Source organism: Saimiri boliviensis, chromosome 11 (genome assembly GCF_048565385.1).
Source record: "Saimiri boliviensis isolate mSaiBol1 chromosome 11, mSaiBol1.pri, whole genome shotgun sequence".
Classification (NCBI taxonomy): Eukaryota; Metazoa; Chordata; class Mammalia; order Primates; family Cebidae; genus Saimiri; species Saimiri boliviensis.
Genome location: NC_133459.1, coordinates 43,042,184 through 43,065,642, shown reverse-complemented (window position 1 = coordinate 43,065,642; position 23,459 = coordinate 43,042,184). Strand labels below are relative to the sequence as shown.

Sequence of the window (23,459 nt, the reverse complement as noted above, 5' to 3'; positions counted from 1 at the left end):
GCACTGGGTAAACTTCCTTTCATTCAGTACACACTACCTTGGACCTACCATATTATTAGAAACCATGGTGGGTGCTAGAAACGTATTGGTAACAATGGCAGACAGGGTGCTCAGCCCCCACACAGTTCACAAGTGGGCTTGGCCCTGGGGACTGAGGGACTCAGGTTTAGGGATGGCCAGAGAGGGTCCGGAGGCGGTGGAGCGCTGGCAGAAAGGCTGCGGGAGGCTTGTCAGCGTGACATCGTAGTCAGGGGAGGCCTTGGGAGCCTGGTGAACAGCATGGTGCCTGAGCAGGTTGTGGCAAATATGGCCTGCATGGTGTCCGTCAGCATCCTTGGTTTGGACCACAGGCTCTGAGGCAGGGCAGCCTCCACAGGGGACTGCTGAATGGTCCTTCCTTCATTTCAGCAAAGGGGCAGCAAGCACTCACATTATTTGGGGACACTTTATATTAACTAATTCAGTTTTCACAACAGTCTTAGGAAGGCAGGCATCATCATTCCCATTTTATAGATGAAGATACTGAGGTTCAGTTAAGTGATGTGCCTAAGGTCATACAGCCAGTTAAGTTGAGGAGCCAGGATTGAAACCCAAGCCCATGTGAGTACAGAACCTGTGGTTTGTTGGTTTTTTTCTGAGATGGAGTCTTGCTCTGTTGCCCAGGCTGGGTTTGTGGTGTGATCTCAAGAGCCTGTGTTCTTATCACTGCTGAACTGTGAAGCACTCTTTTGGTATTGGGCTTTGTACTACCAACGGAGACGTGGAAGAAAACAAGCTTGCTTTCCTCATTTCCCTCAGCGTCATGTGAAACATGCAGGCCTTAGAAGAGCTTCAGTAGCAGCAGCTGAGGAAGAAAGCAAAGGCAGCATCACCACTCCCTGTCTGCTGCTGCTGTTGGCATCTGACCTCCTTCTGGCCCTGATGATGCTTTGTGATTTCAGTCTTCTCTCTACCTGATGGCCCAGGAAATTTCTGCTAATCTTCCAGGGGCCACCTCCTCTGGGAATCTTGCCTGGCCCTCCCAGTATGAGTGTTCAAAATACACACTTGGGCCCTGTTATAATTTGTCAGAGGTAATGATCTGGCCCTGTGTACTTGGGTTCTCTAAGGGCAGGGCCTGGGCCGCTTCCTTTCGTTTTGGAAATCTGCACAGGAAACGTCAGTAAAATCTCACCTGCTGTTGTAAGTTGGAGGCCCCACAGATTACTGCTGGTTTCAGCTGGCTAGGAGAGTAACTGGAACCTTCCCTGATGCCCAGCTGGGTGGTCCTGCCCTGGGAACTTGGCCACTCTGCTCTGGGATGGAGGAAGATCCTCCTGAGGCTTGTGGTACAGGTGGCATGGCCAGAGACCAAGTGGACTCTCAGGAGCTTGCTACCCAAAACTGTTTGGCAAGAGAGCTGGGCTGGCAGGTGGCAGGGTAGGGGCCTGGCCCCCAGGGGGGCAGTGCTAGCCTGTGGTCTCCCCTGAAGGAGTGGGGTGTCTATCAAGAGTCCAGTCAGAACACATTAGCTCTGTGACACGGATCTCATTAGCGCCCGTGAGAGGTGTCACTGCGGGAGAATCGTCGGCTCAGGGAGACGCTTGTACCAAAAGGAAGAAAGGACAGTGACAGCCTTTTCTCTGCCGCCTCTGCCGCCACGCTCACTGGGCTGCCCGCCCTCCTCCTCGTTGGGGGGGGTGTGGGGGTGCTGGCTAATGAGCTCGTCTGCAGTACAGCTTTGCCTTCCCTCCTTGAAGTTTCCCGGGTCCCTCTGAAGACCTCAGGCCCGGGATTAGCACACACCAAACCCCAGCCCCCCTCTTGCCCAGCAGGGAGTTCCTTCTGATCACCCTATTCCTGCTGCCATAGGCAAGGAAAGGGGGTGGTGCCAAGACAGAGCCACTGTGGCCTGGGGGAGGGGGCCTTGTACCTCTGGGAAGCCTCAAACCCCTCTGCATCCCTTGACAGAGTGACCATGTCCACCTGTCTGCAGAGGGCTCCTGCTTCCCAGAGCTGCAGTCTTCTCCTTCCATCCCCTTTCTCCATGACAGCTAGCCTGGCAGTGTCTCCATTCCTGTGGGGGAACCCCCCACCCCAAGGCAAGGGAGAATGTGAGGACCTTGGCCGAGGGTTCAGCAGGTAGCATTTAGATTTCATGGGACTTCCGGGCTCATCTAGAGGGGTTCAGAATCAGTGAGATTCATGGAGTCTTCTGGGCTTCAGATGACCTGAATGGTGATGGATTGATGTGAAGCCTCTACAGACATTGATGTCCCTCTCCCCATCTGTTCCAGAGAGGTGCTTTGCCTGCGTCCTTCAGCTTTGGCCACCTTCAGGGCTGAGAGAGGTGGAGTCAGCCCAGCCACCTTATGGGGAAAGACAAGAGTACAGTAGAGTGTTTGCTTCCCCAACACTATGGCCCCCTCCCATCCAGTTCTTTCTGGTGTGGCCCTGAGAAAGTGGGAAGCTGGGGAGGTGGATGGTCATGAGAAGGGATAACTCACCCGGCCTCGACACGGCCTGCCTGGATAGTGCCTGGGGAGAGAGTGCTGGCTCTATGATCCCTGAGCTGACCCCCTTGGAGCCCCAGAGACAACTGAGGAATTGGTTCTTGCCAGACACCAGACTATTCTTCAGTGGCAAGCATAGATGAAAGAATGGATAGACGGATGTGTGAGTTGATGGACAGAAGGATGGAGGAAGGTTCTCCTGTAAGTGTGTATGTGTGTATGTATGTATGTATGTGTTCTGTGTGTTTGATTCATCAGGAAGTACAATCTTTGTTTCTCTACCTTCCTAGCCCCAGGCCCCGGCCTCACCTCCCCTTGTCTCTCTCTGTATCTCCTGTCAAACCATCGCAGACTTAAATGACAAAGAAATCAGAAAGACAGATCAATGCTGGCCAAATTAGCACTTGCAGATAGACTGTGCGGGGATGTCAGCGCCCTGACCCCTGGTGATCTTGCAGCCTCCGCTGCTGATATTATGCAAATTGCATCCATCTGGCAGGACCTGCGTCCTGGCTGCTCCTACTCAGAGGAGTAATGGGCTGGGGGTGGGCGGGAGTGTTGGAGCAAGAGTCAGTGGAGTGTGTGCATGTGTGAGCATGTGTTTGAGTGTGTGTGAGGGCGTACAGTGCCCACCAAGCACTGGGCGGTGATTGAGTGATTGACAGGGCAGATAAGGGACTGCATTGGATTCCTTTGGGCTGGGGGATTAGGAGCAGCCACAGATGGGAGATAACTGGACTTCATTTCAGTTTATTTTCCTCCTTATCCCCTCTCCCCACCTTCACTTCCCGAAAAACACAATCTCTCTAGTTTGTGTTTTCATCAATATTTGCAAGTCATTACCACTGGTTTAAGGTGAGAGACAATGTCAGGGCCCAGACCAGGCCAGCCCCTCCCCCAGTCCCTGGTACCCTGAGAATCAATCCCTAGAGCAGCACAGACAGCCTTCACTCCAGTGGCCTTCACAGCAGCCCCTCCTTTCAGGCCTGCAGTACTCATGGGACGATCCACACTTGCTGACTGACCGAATCTGACCTAATGCCAGCTGACATTCCTTAAGCTGGGCCCCACCCCTCCACCTGCAGCTGCTGTGGGACAGCCCTCCCTATGCTTTGGCTCCAGCATAGGTGCTCTGCCCTCGGCATTAGCTGTGCCTCCTGGGGCTGCGCCTACTCTTCTGCAGGGCTCTGGACCCTTCCTTCTAGCTCCTCCCATCCTGGAGACTACTCATCAGGCCTAAGCCCCGCTGGGCAAAGTGGGGCCTGGGGAGAGGAGAATTTGTTCACTCTGGTCTGAATCATACCAGTGTCATTCTACGTTTGCTGAGTGGCAGGTGTTAGTACAGAGGGCTTTATATTTGTTCTCTCATTGAATTCTCAAACCCCGTGTTAAGGGCTGTCATCTCTACTGCATGTGAGGAAACTGAGGCTCCACAAGGTTGTCATGACTGAGAGCTACTCAGCAAGGAAGTGAGAGAGCAGGAATTTGAACACAGATCTCTCCTAGTCTAGGGTTTGGGTTCTTAACCACCATGAGTACTGCTTTACTGCCATTCCCCCAGCTGCAGGCATTCAACATTTAAGTGAGCCATCCCTGTATCTTAGGCAGCCAAGTTCCTTCAGCTGCTAGCCTGTGAACATCGACCCTGACTCAGACCTCCTGCCCAAGCCAAGCTGAACCAGGCCAAAGGGGACTGGAGTCAAACAGGCCCTGCTTTCAGGAGCTGTGTGTCTGAGACAGTTGGGCCATAGCAAGAAGGACACACAGAGGACAGAATGCACCCAGCAGCTGAGCCAGCTCAGGAGAGTGTCCCAGCACATGGCATCCAGGCCCATGTAGCTCAAGGAGAGGGGCTGGTGCAGCCCAAGCCAGCCAGCTGTGGTGGCTGAGGGTATAGCTGTCTCAGAGGCCCCTCCAAAACTGGGTCCCTGCTGTACTCTCCCACCAGGCAGGGCTGGGAGCTGGGAGCGCTGGGGACATGTCCGGGGACACGTGTGCAAGGGGAGCTTGTCCTAATGAGGAGAACATGGCTGCTAGTTAGGCAAGGGGCGGGCGGGGAGCCGCAGAGCTGATTGAAGGCAGGGGCAGGGGTCAGACAATTAGGCCCAGATCCTGCCGTTTGATGTGAGTTCTGAGGCCTCAAAGCCTCCCTTCAGCCGGCTCCCTCCACTCCCTCCTCTCCCTCCTCTTTCCTTTCTTCTTCTGCCCAAAGGCAGGAAGGATGGAAACGCTTACACTCACTGTTACTATTATTAAACCCTGCGGCAGGCCAGCCAGACCCCAGGACTCCTGCCCACAGGGGGCACCCCAGGCCCCCAGGAGGTTTCCTTGGGCCCCGCAGGGGGCATCTGGCCAGAGGCCAAGGCCAGGCCAGCTGAGCCCCAGGGCAGGGTAACCCTGCCCCTCTTGGTTCTGAGGCGGAAGTGAATGGGGCCGCCCCTGGGAGTTGGGCTCTGGGCTGTCAGGGCCACATCCCAGGCCTGCGTTTACCATCACCTCCTGCAGCCGCTTAGTTCTTTTCTGTCCTGGCCTGGGGCTGAGGGTTGAGGGCATGATTCATTCACGCTTATATCCTGTGACACGGTGATCTGCAGCAGTCACATTAAGACCTTTTGCCACGAAATGGAGGTTACAGAGCCTCGCAGCCCCACAGCACTGTCACACACCCCAGAGCAGACCCCCACACCAGATACAGCCACACATACCACCACGGACCCTATCCACAGGGTCTTGCACAAAAGCCCCTACTGCTTCCTGCCACAGGGCCCTGAGTTCTAAGCTCCTCTCCCAGATAGCTAGGAATAGCAGTTAGATCTTATATCCAGGGTTGGGGATTACCAGGCGTCTTCCAGTCCCCTGGACCTAGGAAATAAGCCTTGAGAGTTGGTAGTGACCAGGGAGTGGGAGGAAGCTGGATTGGGGGGGCAGTGGGGAGAGGGAGGGTGGGAGCAGAGATAAATGTTAGCTCATTTCTTCCGTAATTAGTTACTCCCTCATCCCCGCGTTGTAATTGTGAACAAGCTGTAATGTTTAATTAGTCTGTAAATGAAACCCCAATTTCATAATGGCCTGGCTGACAGGGCTAAGTGAGCAGGGGGGGAGGAGGAGGAGGGGACTCTTCCTCCCCTCCTCCTGCAGGGTGGGGGCAGGCTGTGGGATTACCTCCTTTTCCTTTCAGCCCCAGCCTGGCCTCTGTGGGGGGAGGCTATGTGACAGGGTTCAGTCCTACACTGTCACTGTTAATATTTCTTCCATGTGCCCATCTTACCAGAGGAATGGGAGAGGCGGCTCTCAGGCATCCTTCCTGCTTCCCCGTCTCTCTTGGGTTGGAATAGGACAATCAGCCCAACCTTCTGGTGGGAGAAGCTGACTCCGGTGGCCAGACCTTGTGATCTCAAGCAAGGATGATGCTTCCTCCCTGGAGGCCTTTGCTTGGAACCTGGCACCTCAAGATCTCACCCTATACTCGGAAAGGAGCCAGTGATTGGTTTAGGCCCGTCCCAGACCCCTCCAGTCCCACTGCTTGGCGGGACCTAGCGCTGCTTTGCCCCGTGCTGATACCCAGGCCGCCCTTAACTCTCTGCAGGGATTATCACTGCAGCCTGCGATAAACCGGAGCTGCCGCAGGGGGGAGCCCCTGGCCCCACCGCTGCCTCATTGGTCTCTCCCTGTCTCCCCTACAACATCCTCATCGCCTGCACACACCCCCGCCCTGCCTGCCGCAGCCATAAATCTCAATTTACGAGGGTGGCTCTGGTGGGGGAGGGAGGCAGCACCGCTAATGATGGCTCCTCAGCCGGATTTTTCATGTTGCACAGTCATAAATTTTTAAGAACAGCATGGGCAGCACGTTAGCGAGTTATTGAGGCTGCCCCCGTGCTGGCTGCCTAGCTCCGAGAGAGAAGAGCGGAGTCCCGGTAGGGCTAAGAAGGTATTCTGGGGCAGGGGTGAGTCAGGGCAACCAGAGGAGTCTTGAGGCCAGGGTGAGACAGGGCCAAGTGGACGGGCTAGGGCTACGGTGAATCTGCACACAGGGCAAAGTAGTGCTGCTGGCTGCCGGGAGCCAAGATCAGGCACGTGGGTGGGATCAGGCATGTGGGCCTGCAGACCGTGGCCTTCGGAAGCCCCTGATGGATGCCTCTGCTCCAAGACTCGACACCATGATGTACAGGGAGCCTGGAGACATATGGATTTTCAAAGTGGCAACTTTGAATAGAATTACAAACCCTGAGCATGTGCACAGTGAGGCCTCTGCCTTGGCAGAGCTGCACCTAGTTCATAAACCAGGTGCCTTTTAGGATCGTTCTAGAGAGCTAGGGTCCCTGGGGAAATGCCCACAGAAGGAGCATGTCTCTGGATATGCTGGAGCCTGGAACTGGGCTGACATCATTCTGTTTAAGGCTCATGCCTTCAAGGTTGAGTGGTCCTAGGTAAGTCATTCACCATCCTGGGCCTCTGTTTCTTCCTCTTTAAAATGGGGTTGATGATGGCCCCTGTCAGGCTCACTGGATATAAGAACTGTAAAATGGTTGGCCCATTTTTGCTCCTTTATTTAAACTTCTAGAAAAGTTTTCTTTCTTTCTTTCTTTCTTTCTTTTTTTTTGAGATGGAGTTTTCCTCTTGTTGCCCAGGCTGGAGTGCAATGGCTCGATCTCAGCTCACTCACCGCAACCTCCGCCTCCCAAGTTCAAGCGATTCTCCTGCCTCAGCCTCGCAAGTAGCTGAGATTACAGACATACACCATCACGCCTCGCTAATTTTTTTGTATTTTTAGTAGAGATGGGGTTTCTGCATGTTGGTCCGGCTGCTCTTGAACTCCTGACCTCAGGTGATCCACCTACCTCAGCCTCCCAAAGTGCTGGGATTACAGGCATGAGTTACTGTGCCCGGCCTTCTAGAAAAGTTTCTGAGGGAAGTGTGTGGGAAAAAGATCTTTGTGGGAGATGATGGGGCCTTGCCTGTGTTAAAGTCATTCATTCAGAAAATGTTTGCTGAGGTCTTCTGAGTGCCCAGGCCAGTGCCAGGGCTTCAGAGGTAAGGAATCCTACTTCGTGGGAGGTGAAATGAGCACTTTTGGCTGAGGCAGGTCAATGTTCTCAGCTGTGTTCCTGGTTCTACCACAGGGTTAAGTTGCCAGATCCAACCTGTCCTTCCATGGAAGCACCTAAGCCTTCAGGATGTTCAGAGGCTCATGCAGATCTCCTCACAAGTCCCCGGGCCAGGTGCTCCCCTGAATTTCCTGACCTGCACAGTTGAGGGTTAATGCTCTTGACCCCCTCCAGGGTGGACAAGTAGGAATCCAGGAGTCCCTGGAAGAGGTGGGCTTAGCACGAGGGACCGCCTCAGAAGGCCACAAGTACAAGGTCAAGAAATCAGCAGTTGCTCAAGTCAGCAGAGGTGGTAGGAGTGTGTATTGGAGGTGGTGAGTGAAAAATCCTGTGTTCAAGAAATGTGTTTTGTTTGGCTTATATCCCCAAAGCATAGCACAGTGTCTGACAGGTGTAGGCAGATAGTAACTAAAATGTGCTGTTTTGCATTGAATTAAATTGAGTTAAGATGGCCCTGGCCCACCCCTGGGTGCCAGGGCAGGGGGAGGAAGCTAGGGAAGTGCCTGGAGCTGAAGTGGTTCCCATTAGTCCTCCCTGGTGATCCATCAGGACAGCTTGATCATTTAGGCAGAAGAGAGTCCCCCCTCTGAGCCTTGTTGGCTTAGGGGGAATCCCCTGTCTACTTATGCATAGACTCACAGCCTCTATCTTCTGCTGGCCTCTCCTGCCCCCTTAAGCCACTCTCCTCCTGCTCCCTACACTCCACACCCTTCCCTCATCTCTTGGAACCTGCCACACCTTCTTTTACCCCAGTGCCTGCCCATGTGGCTTTATTTCGCCCCAGAGCCCCATATTCCCACTCCATAACCTAATTAACTCCTGCTCATCCCTCAGAGCTCAGCTTAAAGTTTGCTTCCTCAGGGACGCCTTCCCTGACTCCTGGACTTGATGAAGTCTCCCTCTCCCCATGTACTTTTCCACAGCACCCTGCTCTCCCCATTTATAGCATTTAATCACAGTTGTAATTAAGAAATTGTTTGAAAGTTGTTTAATGCCTGTCTCTCTCACTAGATTGTAAGTTTCCTGAGGGCAAGAAACGTGTTTTGTTTGGCTTATATCCCCAAAGCATAGCACAGTGTCTGACAGGTGTAGGCATATAGTAAATAAAATGTGCTGTTTTGAATTGAGTTAAATTAAGTTGATATGGCCCTGGCCCACCCCTGGGTGCCAGGGCAGGGGGAGGAAGCTAGGGAAGTGCCTGGAGCTGAGGTGGTTCCCATTAGTCCTCATGATTAATTCACAGCCACACTGTGATGGAGTGGGCTTGTCCCCAGTCAGCGCCTCCGCTGGGGCCCACCTGTTAGCGACAAACAAACAAAGGGGATAAATAATGCATTGGGAGCTGAGCCAGGCAAGGCGGCGGTATTGAAATTAATAGGGATTAGCTGAGCAGCTTGAGGATGAAATATTTACCAGGTGGGACAGGGCTCAGGGAGGGCATCCCCCCTTCCCAGAGTCCCTAGGCATAGCTAGGCCCTTCTCCAGGGCATCATTGACTAGGACTGGGGAGCCCCAGCACCACCACTGCCACCCTGGCTGCCTGGGTTTGCAGGACAGGCTGGCCAGACAGATGAAAGCTCAGGTTCCAGCCAGTCTCCTGGCACAGTGAAGTCCTGGAGAAACTAAGATGCTAGAAGGGAACGGAGGTAGGGAAGGGGCTGAAACCTTCAGGGCTTTGGAAGCTAGAGACAAAGACCATGGCAGGGTTTCAGGGCCTGGACATGTCAAGGCTTTGGGTGGCAAATGTCAGGAGTAGGTTTGCCTGTGGTCTTAACCTTCTTTCTTTTCCTCTAGTCCTTCCTTTCTTCTTTTCAGTGTGTGTTTACTGAGGGTCTCTGTGTATAACATCTGTGCCCTCAAGGAGTTCATGGTCTAGCACAAGGTGAGGGAGAGGCAGTTATGATACATGAAGAATTGGCTGCTGTGGGAGCACACAGAAGAGGTTTCTAACACAAAGGTCTGATGGAGGAAAGGCACCTAGAGGAAGTGCTAGCAAGCCTGGGTTCTGAGAGGAGAGGGCAATGAGCCAGGTGAGAAGTGGGGAGCTGTTTTCCAGGCAGAAAGCATAGGACTTGAAAACGCAAGGGGCAGATGAGCCTGAACTTGGCTGTATAACGGGAAAGTGGGAATGATGAGACCAGAGACGTAAAGAGGTCCAGAACCCAGACTTTTATAAAGGGCTTTGAATGCAATGGGAGCTGAGTCAGGCAAGGTGGCAATATTGAACTTAATAGGGATTAGCTGAGCAGTCCTGAGAGCAGTGAGGAGCCACCAGAGGTGGTGCTGGTGGTGGTGGTTTTAATTTTTGACTCCTAAACTTTTTACTTAGGATTAATTTTACATTTGTAGGAAAGTTTCTATGTATCCCTTACCTAGCTTTCCCTCATGTTAACATCTTACATAATCACAATACAATTGTCAGCACCAGAAAATTAACATTGGTACTATGCTACCAATAAGACTAGGCCTTACTAGGTCAGGTGTGGTGGTGCACACCTGTAATCCCAGCTACTTGGGAGGCTGAGGCACCGGAATTGCCTGAACCTGGGAGGCAGATATGCAGTGAGCCGAGATCGGGCCACTGCACTCAAGCATGGGCAACAGAGAGAAACCCTATCTCAAAAAAAAAAAAAAAACCTCCGTATTTTAATTTCACTAATATCCTTTTTCTGCTGCTCCAGTATCATTGAAGGGTTTTAAGACAGGGAGTGAAATGACCAGATTGGTGGTTTAAAAGGACACCATGGAAGAAAGATTGGCAGAGGAACTCCTGTTACCTAGATGAGAGATGATGGTGGCCTGGACCAGGATGGTGGTAATAGGAATATGGGCTTAGAAATTATTGTAAAATATATGGTAATTAGATGCCCAAAAGTGATAAGTTTGCCCGAGGTGGGGGGTGGAGAGAGTGAGAAGGAAAGAGGACCAGTGGCAACTCTGAGCAACACCCTTATCTAAGACGTGGTCAGAAGAAAGGGAATGTGCACAGGACCCAAGGAGAATTGCATGGAAAGTGAGGGTGGGTCACTGAAGCCCAGGGAAGAGAGCTTCAACGAGTGGACTGTTCAACAATTGTCCATCAATCAAAACCTGATATGCTTCAACCTCAAGAGTCATAGAGATCATTAGAAAAAGCAGTGTTGGTAAAGCAGTGATCAGATTGCAAGGCAGGCAATGAGGAAATAAGATCTTGAGTGTAAACAATTCTGAAGTTCGCCTCTGAAAGGGAGGAGAGATTGGCACTAGCCAAAATGGAAAAGGGAGTTAAAGGGAGACTTTTTTACTCCCAAGATGGGAGAGAGTTAATATACTTACATGCTTATGTGAAGGAACCCGTGCAGAAGAAAAAAGTGAAGCTGTATCAGAGGAAATAGAAATAATAATATAAGGACCTTGAAAAGGCCTGGATTTTGGGTTGGACCCTACCCAGGTGGAGTGGAAGGCATGGGCTTAGAAAGTGACATCAGGCTTGGCCCTCTCTTGTGACAAGATGAGAGGACTGGGACAGACTCAGGAGAGTGGCTTCTGTGTGGCTCCTGTGAAGTAGGAGATAAGATTGTTGGCATGGGTGAGGGGTTTGGGGTTATGTTGAGGGTAGGGGATTTGAGATTTGAGGGAAGTGGAGAAACTTGAAATTGTTGCTAGGGGTGAAGGGAGAGAGAGTACACACTGATCAGGAACACTGAAGATAGGCTGGGAAGTTTTATATACCAGCTGAGGCTGATGACTCTGATTTTATAAGTGGCACTAGTCTATATAGTTGTGATTTTCTCTAGTCACATGCTCCAGGTGGCAGGCACGGAGAAGGCAGAGTTTGGGTTTTTCCAGGCAAGGGTGACAAAGAAAAGGTATTAAGAGAGTTGAGGATTGGCAAGAAAAAGACTGAAATGATGGACCATGGAATCCAGGCTCCAAAGGCAGACATGTCAGTTATGTTGCTAGGACAGAAACTGTGACTTTTCCCTTCTTTTTCACTAAATAGAACCCCTATATAATTATACAACCCCTGTGTGATAATCTTTGTGTACCCATAGTTAAAAGACTACTGTTTTAGTTTTCCAGACAGCTAGGTACAACCATGTCTCTGAGCTCCAGCCAGTGAAACAAAAGGAAATGTATTATCTGGGACTTCCAGGGATGATACTTAAAGGGAAACAACTCAGCTGGGAAATACACTAGCCGTGCCTTTTCCCATCTTCCCCTTTCCCTTCTCCTGGAATGCGGATTTGATGGTTGGAGCCCCAGCAGCTATTTTGGACTACGAAATAGTTTGAGGATTGAAAACCATGTGCTGAGAATGGCAGGGCAGAAAGAATTCTGAAGAGTCTGATGACTTTGTGGAACTGCAGGGCTTTTAGTCAACTTATATTGCAACCATACTCATAAAATGCCTTTCTTAGTAAAGCTGTATTTCTTCCCTCTCTGTTTTCACTTGTAACATGGCCTATGTCCTGAGATGCAGCAAGAAACAATTTGATCAAATGTTTCAAGAGAGAGAGGAAAAAAAAAAAAAAAAAGTCGGGGTGGCGGGGGATGGGGGGACCAACTTCCCAGCCTGAAATAGCAGTGTCCTCTTTGTCCTTGGGCCTGCCTCCTTTATTCAGTGAGTTCTGTATTATAAGGTCCATTCCTTATGTCCTTCTCCTTCCTGCCATTAACATTCTGTATCAGTTAGTATACTTTGAGCTGCAAGAAAAAGAAACTCCAATTTTAAATATCTTAAATAATAAGGGGATTCATTATCTCACAAAAGAAATTTGGAGGTAAGGCAGATTCTAAGGTTGGTTAATTCAGCATCTCAGCAATGTTATCAAGGACCCAGATTTTTTCCATTTTTCTGTTCTTTCATCTTCAGCATGGTCTTCACAGGCTAACTCCCCTCAAGATTGGAAGATGGCTTCTGCAGTCCCAGACATTATGTGCAGATATGAAAACATCCAGCAGAATATAAAGGACTGTTTTTCCCTCATGCTTGTCTTCGTAAGAGAGAAGAAATTTTCCTTGAAGGCCTTTCAGCAAACTTAACCTCATGTCTCAGTAGCCAGAACACATGCCCATCCCAAGGGAGAAAGGATCACCAAAAATGACTCAGACCAAAGAGGATTAATTTTGATTACTTGAAGGAGTAGTGGGCTCTGCCAACAGGGCAGAAGTGGGTGGCTGTTGGGTATATCATCAAAAGTGAGCAAGGGCCAGGCCTGATGGCTCATGTCTATAATCCCAACACTTTGGGAGGCTGAAGTAGGAGGATCACTTGAGGCCAAGAGTTCAAGACCAGCCTTGGTAACATAGCAAGACCCATATCTACCAAAAAAAAAAAAAAAATTAGCTGGTTATGGTAACATACCTGTAGTCCCAGCTGCTCGGGAGGCTGATGCAGGAGGATTGCTTGAGCCCAGGAGGTTGAGACTGCGGTGAGCTATGACAGAGCCACTGCACTCCTGCTTGGGTGACAGAGTAAGACTCTAACTCAAAAAGAAGTGGGCAAGGAAAAATGTGAATACAGGAGAGACGATATATATGGAGAGAGCAAGGGTATAAATGTTAAGCTTTCAGTGAATGAAAAAAAAAAAGTATACAGACAGGTTAGGCATCCCTAATCTGAAAGTCCCAAATCCAGAATGCTCCAAAATCCAAAACTTTTTGACTGCCAACATGACACCACAGTGGAAAATTATACACCTGACCTCATGTCACAGTCAAAACTTTAATGCACAAAATTATATAAACTATTATATAAAATTACCTTCAGGGTATGTACATAAATACAATTCCATGTTTAAACTTGGGTCCCCATCCCCAAGATATCTCATGTATATGCAAATATTGTACAATCTGAAAAAATCCAAAATCCCCAAGCATTTTGGATAATAACCTTGTTATCGTCAGAAACCAGGGATATTTGGATTTAATATTTCAAAAGAAGAGTAGTAGGATGTTTAAAAGGTTGAGTGTGTTGCTGTGAAAATGGGTAGAAATTAAGATACCATGGAGAAGGCCATTAGTGCTGAAGTCAAAGAACGAAGAGGCCCGCAACAAGATTTCTCAAAGGCCAGGATATAGAGGTTGTGGCAGTCAGGTCTCTCGGGAGGGAGGTGGCCGTGATCTGGATTAATAGCTCGTGCTCACAAGAAAGGCTCCAGATAGGCTGCTAGCACATGTGTCTGCGGCCAAGTCAAAGGGCCTGGTACTTTCCAGCTGCCTGGGGCAGCACAGGCAAGTGGCATGACCTCTCTGTATCTCAGTGCCCTCATTTTGCAACGAATCTGTCCTGGTAGTTCAGGCCATTCTGGAAGAGGGTGAGGCCCTGACACCTTCCTATTGGAACCACTACAGGGCCCAGAAGACTGATGTGGCTGCCAGGGATGGCAGATCTGCTCAGCTGTTATCAATAGCTAACCCCTCCCTGGCTGCATTCCCTTCACTTGGCCGTAGGTGATACGGCTATAACCTGGCACTTCTAGCTGTGGCATCCCAGACCAGGAGGAAGGTGAGGCTTCCTGGCCCCTCTACCTGGATGGAGCCTTGGCTGGGATTGAGTTGGAGGAGGCAGGCATCCTCTATAATGGCCAGAGCAGCCGCCCTGTTACTACGGCGTATTTCACTTTTAATTCTGACATATAATGTAATGATCTTTTTTAAGGCCCGATGATATTATCTGCCTGACTAGATTATTGAGTCTTCATCATCTCCAGATAAATTTATGGCCAGGACGAGGCTCAGGATTTATCATCAGTCAATAGAGCTCGATACTCTAACAAGGCGTGTAATAAGATATACATATTTAATGATCCAGGGGAGGAGCGCTAACGGGAGCCGAGTGAGTGGTCCATGGGGCTGGGGCTCTGCCCTAGGGTTGCCATGGCTGTGGGGACATGGATATGATCTTGGTCCCCAACTTTGGTCTTTCTCAGGACTGCCTCAGTCTCCTCCTTCCCAAGAGCCTGAGGAAGGGAGAGGTAGGAAAAAGAAGAGGCAGCATCAGGGTCAGGCCAGAGCTGGGGCCCAAGCATCTTCAGCCCAAAGCGGGTATGCACCCCGAGAACTCCGCTCCTGCTTCCAGGCCTTAGAAGGGTTGGGGGTGTCCTTAGACCTGTACGCCCAGGCCCCTGAGCATTAGGGCGGGCCCACAAGGGAGGGAGTGCCGGGGCTGCGTGCCCAGGCCGCGCTGATGGTGACGGATGGTTTTTCATTATAGCCTCTCAGGTCCTGCCCGCACCCTGTGTGGAAATTCTATTTATTCCCTAATTTGTAAAAATTCCCTCTTTATCTGATCCCAATCAGGGCGGGGTAATTGGCTCTCTGGGGCAGCGGCTGGGGTCCTTGATGAAGAGCTATGTGGATGTACCCAGCCCGGCCCCCACCCAGCCTGCCACCAGGGCCCACAATTAATAATGATTTGCAAATGGCAGACAAGCAATAACACAGAAAGATGTGGCGTCCGTGCTGCCTCTTCATTTCCTTCCCTCGCAGATATAAATGGCCACAGAACAAAAACCCAGGACTATAAATTCTAGAATTAGTTATTCACCGGGATAAATGGGGCCCAGAGCCACCAACCACTCTCCCTGCCACCATTCTTGCCTGCTTCCCATTATCCAGGTTCTGGCCCCAGGTCTGTTCTTGAGCCTGGCCCCTGGCTCTTCTGCCTCTTTGGCTCCCAGCATAATTCCTCAGCTTCTTCCCACCACTCCAGCTACCTCCTCCTGTGTGGCCGAGACTTGGGAGTGGTCACCTGGTATGGGCCTGTAGCTTCCTCTGCAGCGGCTGGAGCCAGCAGGTGGGATTCACCCCCCCACCTCCTCTTGTGGACCTCCCTGGCTGCCCAAACTGGCTTCTGTCCTCATTCTGTATTGGGTTTGAATGAAGTTGATATGTCCTGCCAGGTCTGGGAGTCTGGATCAGGGTTGGTCTTTGGGTACCATCTTTGGCATTTGGGACCAATCCTGTCCTTTGCCTGGCCAAATCTGAGTTGGGTTCCTGGTGGCCAAATGTGCCGTAAGCAACATAAAGGGTTTGATGCTGTGCTTACTGGTCAGGCAGTTCTGGGATGCTGGCAGAGGGGTTTCCGGGCACTGTGCCCTCCCGGCCAGGCACATCCCCCCCCACCCCACTGCCCCCAAGTGGCTGTGAGCTGGCGGGTAATGGGCGTGTAATGGCCTCATTTCCATGCCTGGCCTCCAGGAGCAGCGGTAAGTGTTTGATTGCCTTAATTTCCAAACACATCATTATCCCAGCTTTACCAGCGCTTAATAAACACTTTATGAGGATTTTTTTAAAAACATCTTCGGTCCGCATACTTCTCTGAAGTGATAAACTCTAATTAAGTCTAATATTTAAAAATATGGTAATGGTGAGTTGTTTGAATAAGTGGACTGCATTTCTGTAATTTCATTATTACGTAAAACACGCTAATTATTTGGAGCGCGCTTATTACGGTGAGAGAAATCGCCTGCTAATCAAGATGAAATTGCCTTTTCCCCTTATTGTGGAACCATCGTCATCCTTCACCATCAGCCTGTGGCACCTCCAGGCACCTCGGTGGGGTGGAGGGGGCTGAGGGGAGGGGCTGAAAGAAGGGGTCACTTTGGAGTGGAGGCTGTAAGGACCCTGTCTGGGGGAGGGATAGGGAGCTATGGGAACCATGGCTGTGGGGAGAAGGGAGTGTGTGTCCGGGAGGTGTGTCGGGTGTACCAAGGTGGCTATGAATGGGGGCTTGGGACTGTGTGGTCCATGTCTGAGACAAGGAACTGGGCGGGGGTGGGGGGATATTAGGATATTGTTGGAATAACATTATTTTTAGATGTTATCGGAATAACAAATAATAACTAACCCAGCTACTGTTTTAAGCACTTCACAAATAACTCATTTCATCTTTTTAACAATGCTTTGAGGGAAGTTGTTGCTATAATTATCACTTTAGAGAAGAAGAAACCAAAACAAAGAGACTTAAATAAAATTCAGGAACTTGCTCAAGTTCACATGGTTATTAAATAGTAGAGTTTGGATTCAAACTCAGAAGCAGGATATACTGGGGCCCTTTGCTGTGTCAGTCCTAAACTCACTGCCTTGGCCCCCATCTTCCTTCTAAGCTAACATTTGATGTTAAACTTTAAACTGCACCCAGCTGTTGGGTCCCCATCACAGGGTTGCTAGATTTAGCAAATACAGAACCACTAGTTAAATTTGAATTTCAGATAAACAGTTTTTTCGTATAAAAAATTACAGTGTAAGTATGTCCTGTATGGAGCTAGGGCTGCATTTAATCTGGCAGTCCTTGTCAGGCAGGCCTAGGCAATGGCACTTTGCTCTCAGGACATTACTGCGGCTAGGATGTCTAGACAGACAGACAGGTTCTAGAATATGGACACACCCAGGGATCCTGCCGTCTTTACCATGCATGGTTCTGGCTCCTTGCACTGTTCTCCACACCCTCCTCCCAACCATCCTACCTTATCTCTGCTGGACCCTGTTCCATGGACTATCATCCCATTCCTCACCATGTCCTGAAGATCACTAATAAAGTGTGTTACCAAGCTAAGCATTCCTCAGACCTCCTGCTTGTGGAGACTGCAGCAGACCTCAGAATGTATCTGCATGTTCCTTTAAGCCATGCTGCCTCTTAGTCCCATAAGATCAGCAGCTTGCCCCCTACTGCCCCTCCTCTTCCCCAGTTTGATTGGCTTCTTTGATCATTTCATGTACATTCTCTCCTGCCTCCAACAGAACCATGTATGGGAATTGTATATATGATAGAGGTGTCATTTCAAAAGGGTGGGGAAAGTGTAGACAGTTTAATCAATGGTGGTAGGACAATTGGCTGTCTGTTGGGGGAAAAAAATGTTAGTTTTTATTTCTTACCACACACAAAAATAAATTCCAGACAGATTAAAAAGTTAAATATTTAAAAAACTGGAAGTATTAGAAGAAAACATAGGAGTGTGTGTGTGTGTGTGTGTGTGTGTGTGTGTGTGTGTGTTTAATAATGCTGGGATAGAAAAATAGACATTAAGCCTAGAAACCATACAGAAATGCCTGACAAATTTAGATGTCCCATAGGAATATGACTTAACTCATCCAAAACTAAGTTCATGACTGCCCTAAATTTGCACCTTCTCTGGTATGCCTTATCTCAGTGAGTGGTCCTGCCATCCCAATCCCCCTGTTAAGGCTTGCTCATTCTATTTCCTAAAAATTGTCTTACCTCCATCCACTTCGCCCATATTATCAGTAGATCTTCTGCTTCGCTTCCACCACTCCTGGCCTAGTTCTGGGCCATTATTTCTGGTCTGGACCATAGTACAATCTGCTAATTGATCTCTCTGCCCTCAGGGTTAATCCTTCTAATTTTGTCTTCACACCTAGGATGATAATTCTGAAACATAGATCTGGTACTGTCATTCCCCTCCTTAAACATGTAAACATCTACCCATCATTCTCAGAATAATAATATCTTAAGCTCCTTAGTTTAGCATTTGGGTTCTTCAGGATCCCCTTTAGTCACTCACTCACCACCAGCTTCACCTCTTGCTACTCCCTTCTGATTCTTCACCTTCCCCCCACCCATCTGATAAACTTATTTATTTATTTTTTGGACACTCCACATTTCACTTCCATAAATATGCCTATACTGTTATGCTGAAAACATCTTCCTCACCCCAACATTAACTGGCTGGGCTAGCTCCCTCCCCCATCCCCTAAGACCTCTCCTTAACTTTGGAATCTTTTTCTGATCCTCAGACAGAACGAGATGACTTTTCTATGTGTCCTTTTCTCATAACACTGCACCCCTGACAGAGCTGTCTTTGAGTTCCTTGAGGGCAGGGAGCTACAGAGTCTTGCACATCCCTCAGAAGCAGTATAGTAAAAGATCACTGAGCACACAGGTGTCAATGCATGTTTGCTGAATGAATGGACCTCCAACTTCTTGGGTCCCTTTCCTCCTGAGGGTCTCCATAGCCCAGGCCCTGCTTCCTGTCCTCTACCACTCAGTTCCCAGGTAAGTGCCACTAATGGAGAATATCAGCCTTAGGTTGTTTGCCCTTTGTGAGCTCTTTCTGGGAGTCCTAAGTGATCTGAGCGACTCTTCTGTGTGCAGGTTCTTTGTCAGGCAGACATTTGACTGTCCTTGGGCGCAGCCAACAAGGTTATCCTTCCTTGTTAGGTGCTACCCCCACTAATCTTTTCTCAAGGATTTATGCAGCTGCACTCCTCACATTATGGTCTTGGCAATGTAAAAATATTTCCAACATTGAGAATATTAATGCTCCAAAAAAGAAGAGGAGAGGGTCATCTTGTCACAAATTGATGATCCTGCAGAAATATAAAAACAGGTTAGCCTGGCCAGGTGCGGTGGCTTACGCCTGTAATCCCAGCCCTTTGGGAGGCCTAGGTACAAGAATTGGAGGCAGAGGTGGCAATGAGCTGAGATCGCTCCACTACACTCCAGCCTGGGTGACAAAGCAAGACTGTTTCAAAACAAAACAGAACCAAAGGTTAGCCTTCTAGAATTTGAAGGTGAGGAAGACCTACTCTTGGAGGCCTCTGTTGTGGGTACAGGGCTCCCTGCAACCCTACTCCCACCGTACAGCAGCTTCATGCTGGCCTCCTTAGCTCAATGAGAGGTGCTGGAAGACAAGCCTGCTAATCCAAGCGGCCCCCAGAGCTTCAAGCAAAAAACTTTCCAAGAGACTGTGTTGCCACCAGACTCACCCTGCTGCTCTCTCTCTCTCTCTGAACTTTTGGCCTATTAAAAGCCCCAGATCTGTCTCTAGTGCTGCTTCTGCCAAGTTTCCTCACTTTATAGCAGGGCCATAGACTTAACAAAAAAAAAAAAAAAAAAAAAACAGTAGTTTGCATGGACTCTTATCAAGGCTTCTAGGGCTGGAAAAAGAGCCTATAGCTTGAAGCCCATGACTGCCATTCCACTGATTTGCTAGGAGAACCAGAGCAAATTCCTTCCTTTCCCTGGCCTTTCTGTATTGTAGTGGGCCAACTGCAACAAGTTAGACTCCAGAAATACCCAGTAAACAGGATCCGTAGTCAGAATTTGGAATGAATGCCAATTGATTTCACCAAGTCTGCCAGCCCCAATCAGTCATCTGTGCTATCAGTTGTATGGTTTACACTTTCTCACCACTGGATCCTCCAGAAAACTAGCTTCCTTGCCTTTTCTTCAGAAAGAGTAGTTAATCCAAGCATGAAGAACAGCATGTGCAAAGACGTGGGTGCAACACCTTGTTTGGTCTTCACAATAACAGCAAGGCCATTATCACCCTAGTGGAGGAACCCAAGTATTTAGAGATGCTAAGCCCTTAACTGCGTGTTATGCAGCCAGTGGGTGAAGTTAAGATTGGAAACATGTCTGTCCGGCTCCAAAACTCACTTTGCCATTTTAAGAAAACAGTGAGTGGGTCCTGAGATTGGAGTCCAGGGATTGAGGGTTGAGCATGGCAGAAACCAGAGGTAGCAGGGATCAATATTTGCAGAGGCTTTAAGAGATAATACAGAAGTGTAGACTTTAAACTGAGGGCAAGGAGAGCCACTGAATGGCTTTAAAGAGGAAGAACTTGGTCAGATTTATGTAAGAAAGATCACTGGCTGTAAGAGAATGAATTCAAGGGAGAAAGAGAACAGGCTGTTGTAATCCGAGATGATTAGGCAGAGAATAAGAGAAAATCTGCAGAAGTTCATACTTAATTGGATTTAGAGAGTGAGGGCAGAGTAGCAACATGACTCTCAAGTTTCTTTGGGCATTTTGGGTGGATTATGGTGCCATTTGCTGGGAAAGAGAACATAGCAGGGTGAGGGGTAAGAAGCCTCTTGGGGAGAAAATTAGCTCATGATTAGACGTTTTGAGTTTATTTATCTAGAAAGAGATGTTCAGGATTATGTGGAGTGAAGTCCAGAAGCTGTCCAGGCTGGAGACGGTGATCTTCAGGCGGTAGCTGAAACCCACAATTAGATGAAGTTATCCAGTGTGTAGAGTGGGGAGAGGTCAAGGACGGAGACTGGGACACGAGGACCTTCTCTCAGCACAGGGCCAGGCACAGGTGGGAGATCAGTGCTTGCCCACTGGATCGCTGGTGACCTAGGGGTTGGGGCTGGGACAGTCACTTGGGCCAGGGGAAGCAAATTGAATGATATGTCCAGCAATGAGGGAGGAGCCAGATGAAGTCAATAGAAAACTCATTTTCTTTTCTGCTGGAAGAAATGAGGTGTGTGGCCGCTGGGTAATTGCAGATAACGAGGGGACTTATTCTTAATATGCACAGCGGCCATGGTCCCTAGGGTGCAGGAGACGGGAAGGATTGGAGGTGCCCTGATAGGGCCAGACTTATTTAGGAAGAAAATCACCCTATCATAGTCCCTCTCTTGGCACCATCACAGCCCATGGTTCCCATCCTAACCCCTCCCTCTCCGAGGCCCCTTCCTGTCCCATTCCCCTTCCTGTCAACTGCCTAGCACAGCCCCTCCTTCCTCCACCCTCTACCCCCACAGCACAGGCACACACACTAAGAGAGACAAATGATGGGGCCTCAGCTGAGCGGGGTGCGTGTCCGGCCCATAAACCACGGGGATGGGTCATGTCTGGAGTTGCCATGGCCGCCACTACCCACCCATCTGTCTTCCCACTGTTCTGCCTCAGACCAGCCCTTACGGCTTCCTGAGTCCTTGGGGGAAGGTGTCACCTCTCCATGCCCACATCCATGCTGAGCTTTGCAAGACAGGACCCTGTCTGACTTGCCTGCTCAAAGCAGGCTTTGCAGAGCTAGGATCTGGCTAGTGATAAAAGGCCTGGGCTGACCCTCCCACTGCCCTTTGCTAGTGCTGGAGGGTCCCCCTTCCTAGGCTACGGTCCTGGCAAGGGTGGGCCTTGACATGCAGAGGTTTCCTGACCCCACCTTGACCTTTCTACCCCCCATGCTTGATTATGACATTGATGTACAATATTTTTACAATCACGGCATCGATCCTATGAAGGCTGGTGGTGGTGGAGGCCCTGGTTATGGCCCAGCAGCATCTAAGGGAGGTGGAGAAGAGGCAGGTGAGGGGATGAGTTGGCTCCTGTGGGCGGCTGAACTGAAAAACTCAGGCACTCAGGCTGTTTCTCCTAGGCTTCCTCTAGGGGAATAAGCTCTGGGCAGGTACACCTCCTGCAGGTGGTGGTGGTAGTGGTGGAACAAATCCTGGCCTATGTCCGTGATACTGAGGGCCCAGAGGCCTGATCCTGCAGCCTCCAGGGTTCTAGGACAGTTGAAAGCATCCAATACTGGAGAAACTGCTTGTGAGGGTCTGACACATGCAGACATATTCCACATAAGGTATGGGGAGAAACAGGGCCCAAAAAAGTGACCAGCACCCACTTTGAGCCTACTGGGACAGAGGCAGGACTTTTGCTAATGTATACAGGAGTGTCTGCTATGAGGAGGACCACAAATCTGGACCCTCCCCATCCTGTCAGGGCTGCATGGGAACAGGTGCCCAGGCAAGCCCAGGACACAGGGCAGGTGTGTTTCCCAGGGCCCTGGCCCAGCAGTGCCGAGCCTTGTGCCTTGTCGCCAGTGATTATGGTCTGGGTCACATCTCCCACACACACGAAAGTACCGGCAAAGTCACCCTGGCCGTGGGTGTGATGAATGGCCGTGCAGTAATGAAATGGAGACATCAAGGCGGGTGGCGGGAAGACGGAGTGTGGCGGACGGACCGTCCCCACGCGGCGGCAACAAGAAGGATCGCCCAGCGGCCGGGGGCCGTCAAGGGAGAAATTACACATTTACTCTGCCTTTTTCTTACTGCGACGGCGCCCATACATCACCGCTGGGGCCGGGGCGGGACATGCCGGCCAATTTCCAGCATGAATTATGGAACTGAGAAGCATCGAGACCAGGCTTCCTGCTGGCCCAGCATCACCCAGCCCAACCCGAAACTAGGGATGCTGCCAGCAGGGGATAGGACCACCCTCTCTAGAGCCTGTGGCTCCTGAATCTGACCCTGCATCCCACCCCTACCCTTGTAAGAGCACCTGTGGGCATGAAGGGGAAGGATCTGGGGCTGATCTAAATGTCTTCTCTTCTTTTTAGACGACTGCAAGAACATTGCCAACATCATGAAGACACTCGCCTACCGAGGCTTCATCTTCAAGCAGACATCGAAGCCATTCTGATCGGCCAAGGACAGGATGGGGCAGGACAGGATAGCTGTTTGGCCCAGCCCAGAATCATCCTCTCCCTCGCCAGAGGGGAAGAGGGAGAGTGGCATAGCTCTGCGTCCAGAGTGTCCCCCAGCTGCCCTGTGGGCTTGTGCCCTTGGCAAGGGCTTGGCCACTTGGCCCTTCTGGAGCAGACACTTTGTGACCCCCATCCCCACCCCTCGATCTCAGCCCAGTATCAGCCCCTCCCATTGTGGGCCTGGGCTAGGGGGACCCAGGCACTCACCGCCTCCTCCCTGGTACACAGGCTTCTGTGGGGCCACCAAGCCCCCCTGTGCCCCCTCCCATCCATAGTGCATGGTGTGTGGTGCCCCCAGGGCTCCAGGACAGATCAGGCCCCACCTTGTGTCTACCCCCATCCCCGCTGTGAACGTGCCACTGAATAAAGTCGGGGAAACAAGGCACTGGGGGTGTGTGCAAAACCATGTGTGTGTGAGGCTGCTGCGCTAAAGCTCTCAGGACGTGAAGGTAGGTAGAGCATGCTCCAGACTGCCTCTGCACAAGGCCATCTGTGTGTGACTGGCCATCCCTGCAGCACCTGTGACACCCTCACTCAATATGTACACATCTGTGGAAGTGGGGACTGTCAGCACAGGCTGTATGCAAAGTCATCTTGAGTGTAAACCACAGGTGCTCTGAGGTGCAGGA

At 50.3% G+C, this 23,459-nt stretch overlaps 1 protein-coding gene across 10 annotated transcripts in view; it reads left to right on the top strand.

Moving 5' to 3' along the window:
• Positions 1-23,236, top strand: part of ERI3 (ERI1 exoribonuclease family member 3) — a 136,303-nt gene extending 113,067 nt beyond the window's left edge. For 5 of the 10 annotated variants that reach the window (XM_003936929.4, XM_074380697.1, XM_074380698.1 and 2 more), the window contains one exon: positions 22,684-23,236. In XM_003936929.4, the coding sequence (XP_003936978.2) occupies positions 22,684-22,766 (83 nt within the window). In that variant the 3' untranslated portion in view covers positions 22,767-23,236. The remainder of the gene's footprint in view (positions 1-22,683) is intronic. The other 5 variants (XM_010347448.3, XM_003936928.4, XM_010347445.3 and 2 more) reach the window with 2 other exon arrangements.
• The last annotated feature ends 223 nt before the right edge of the window (positions 23,237-23,459 follow it).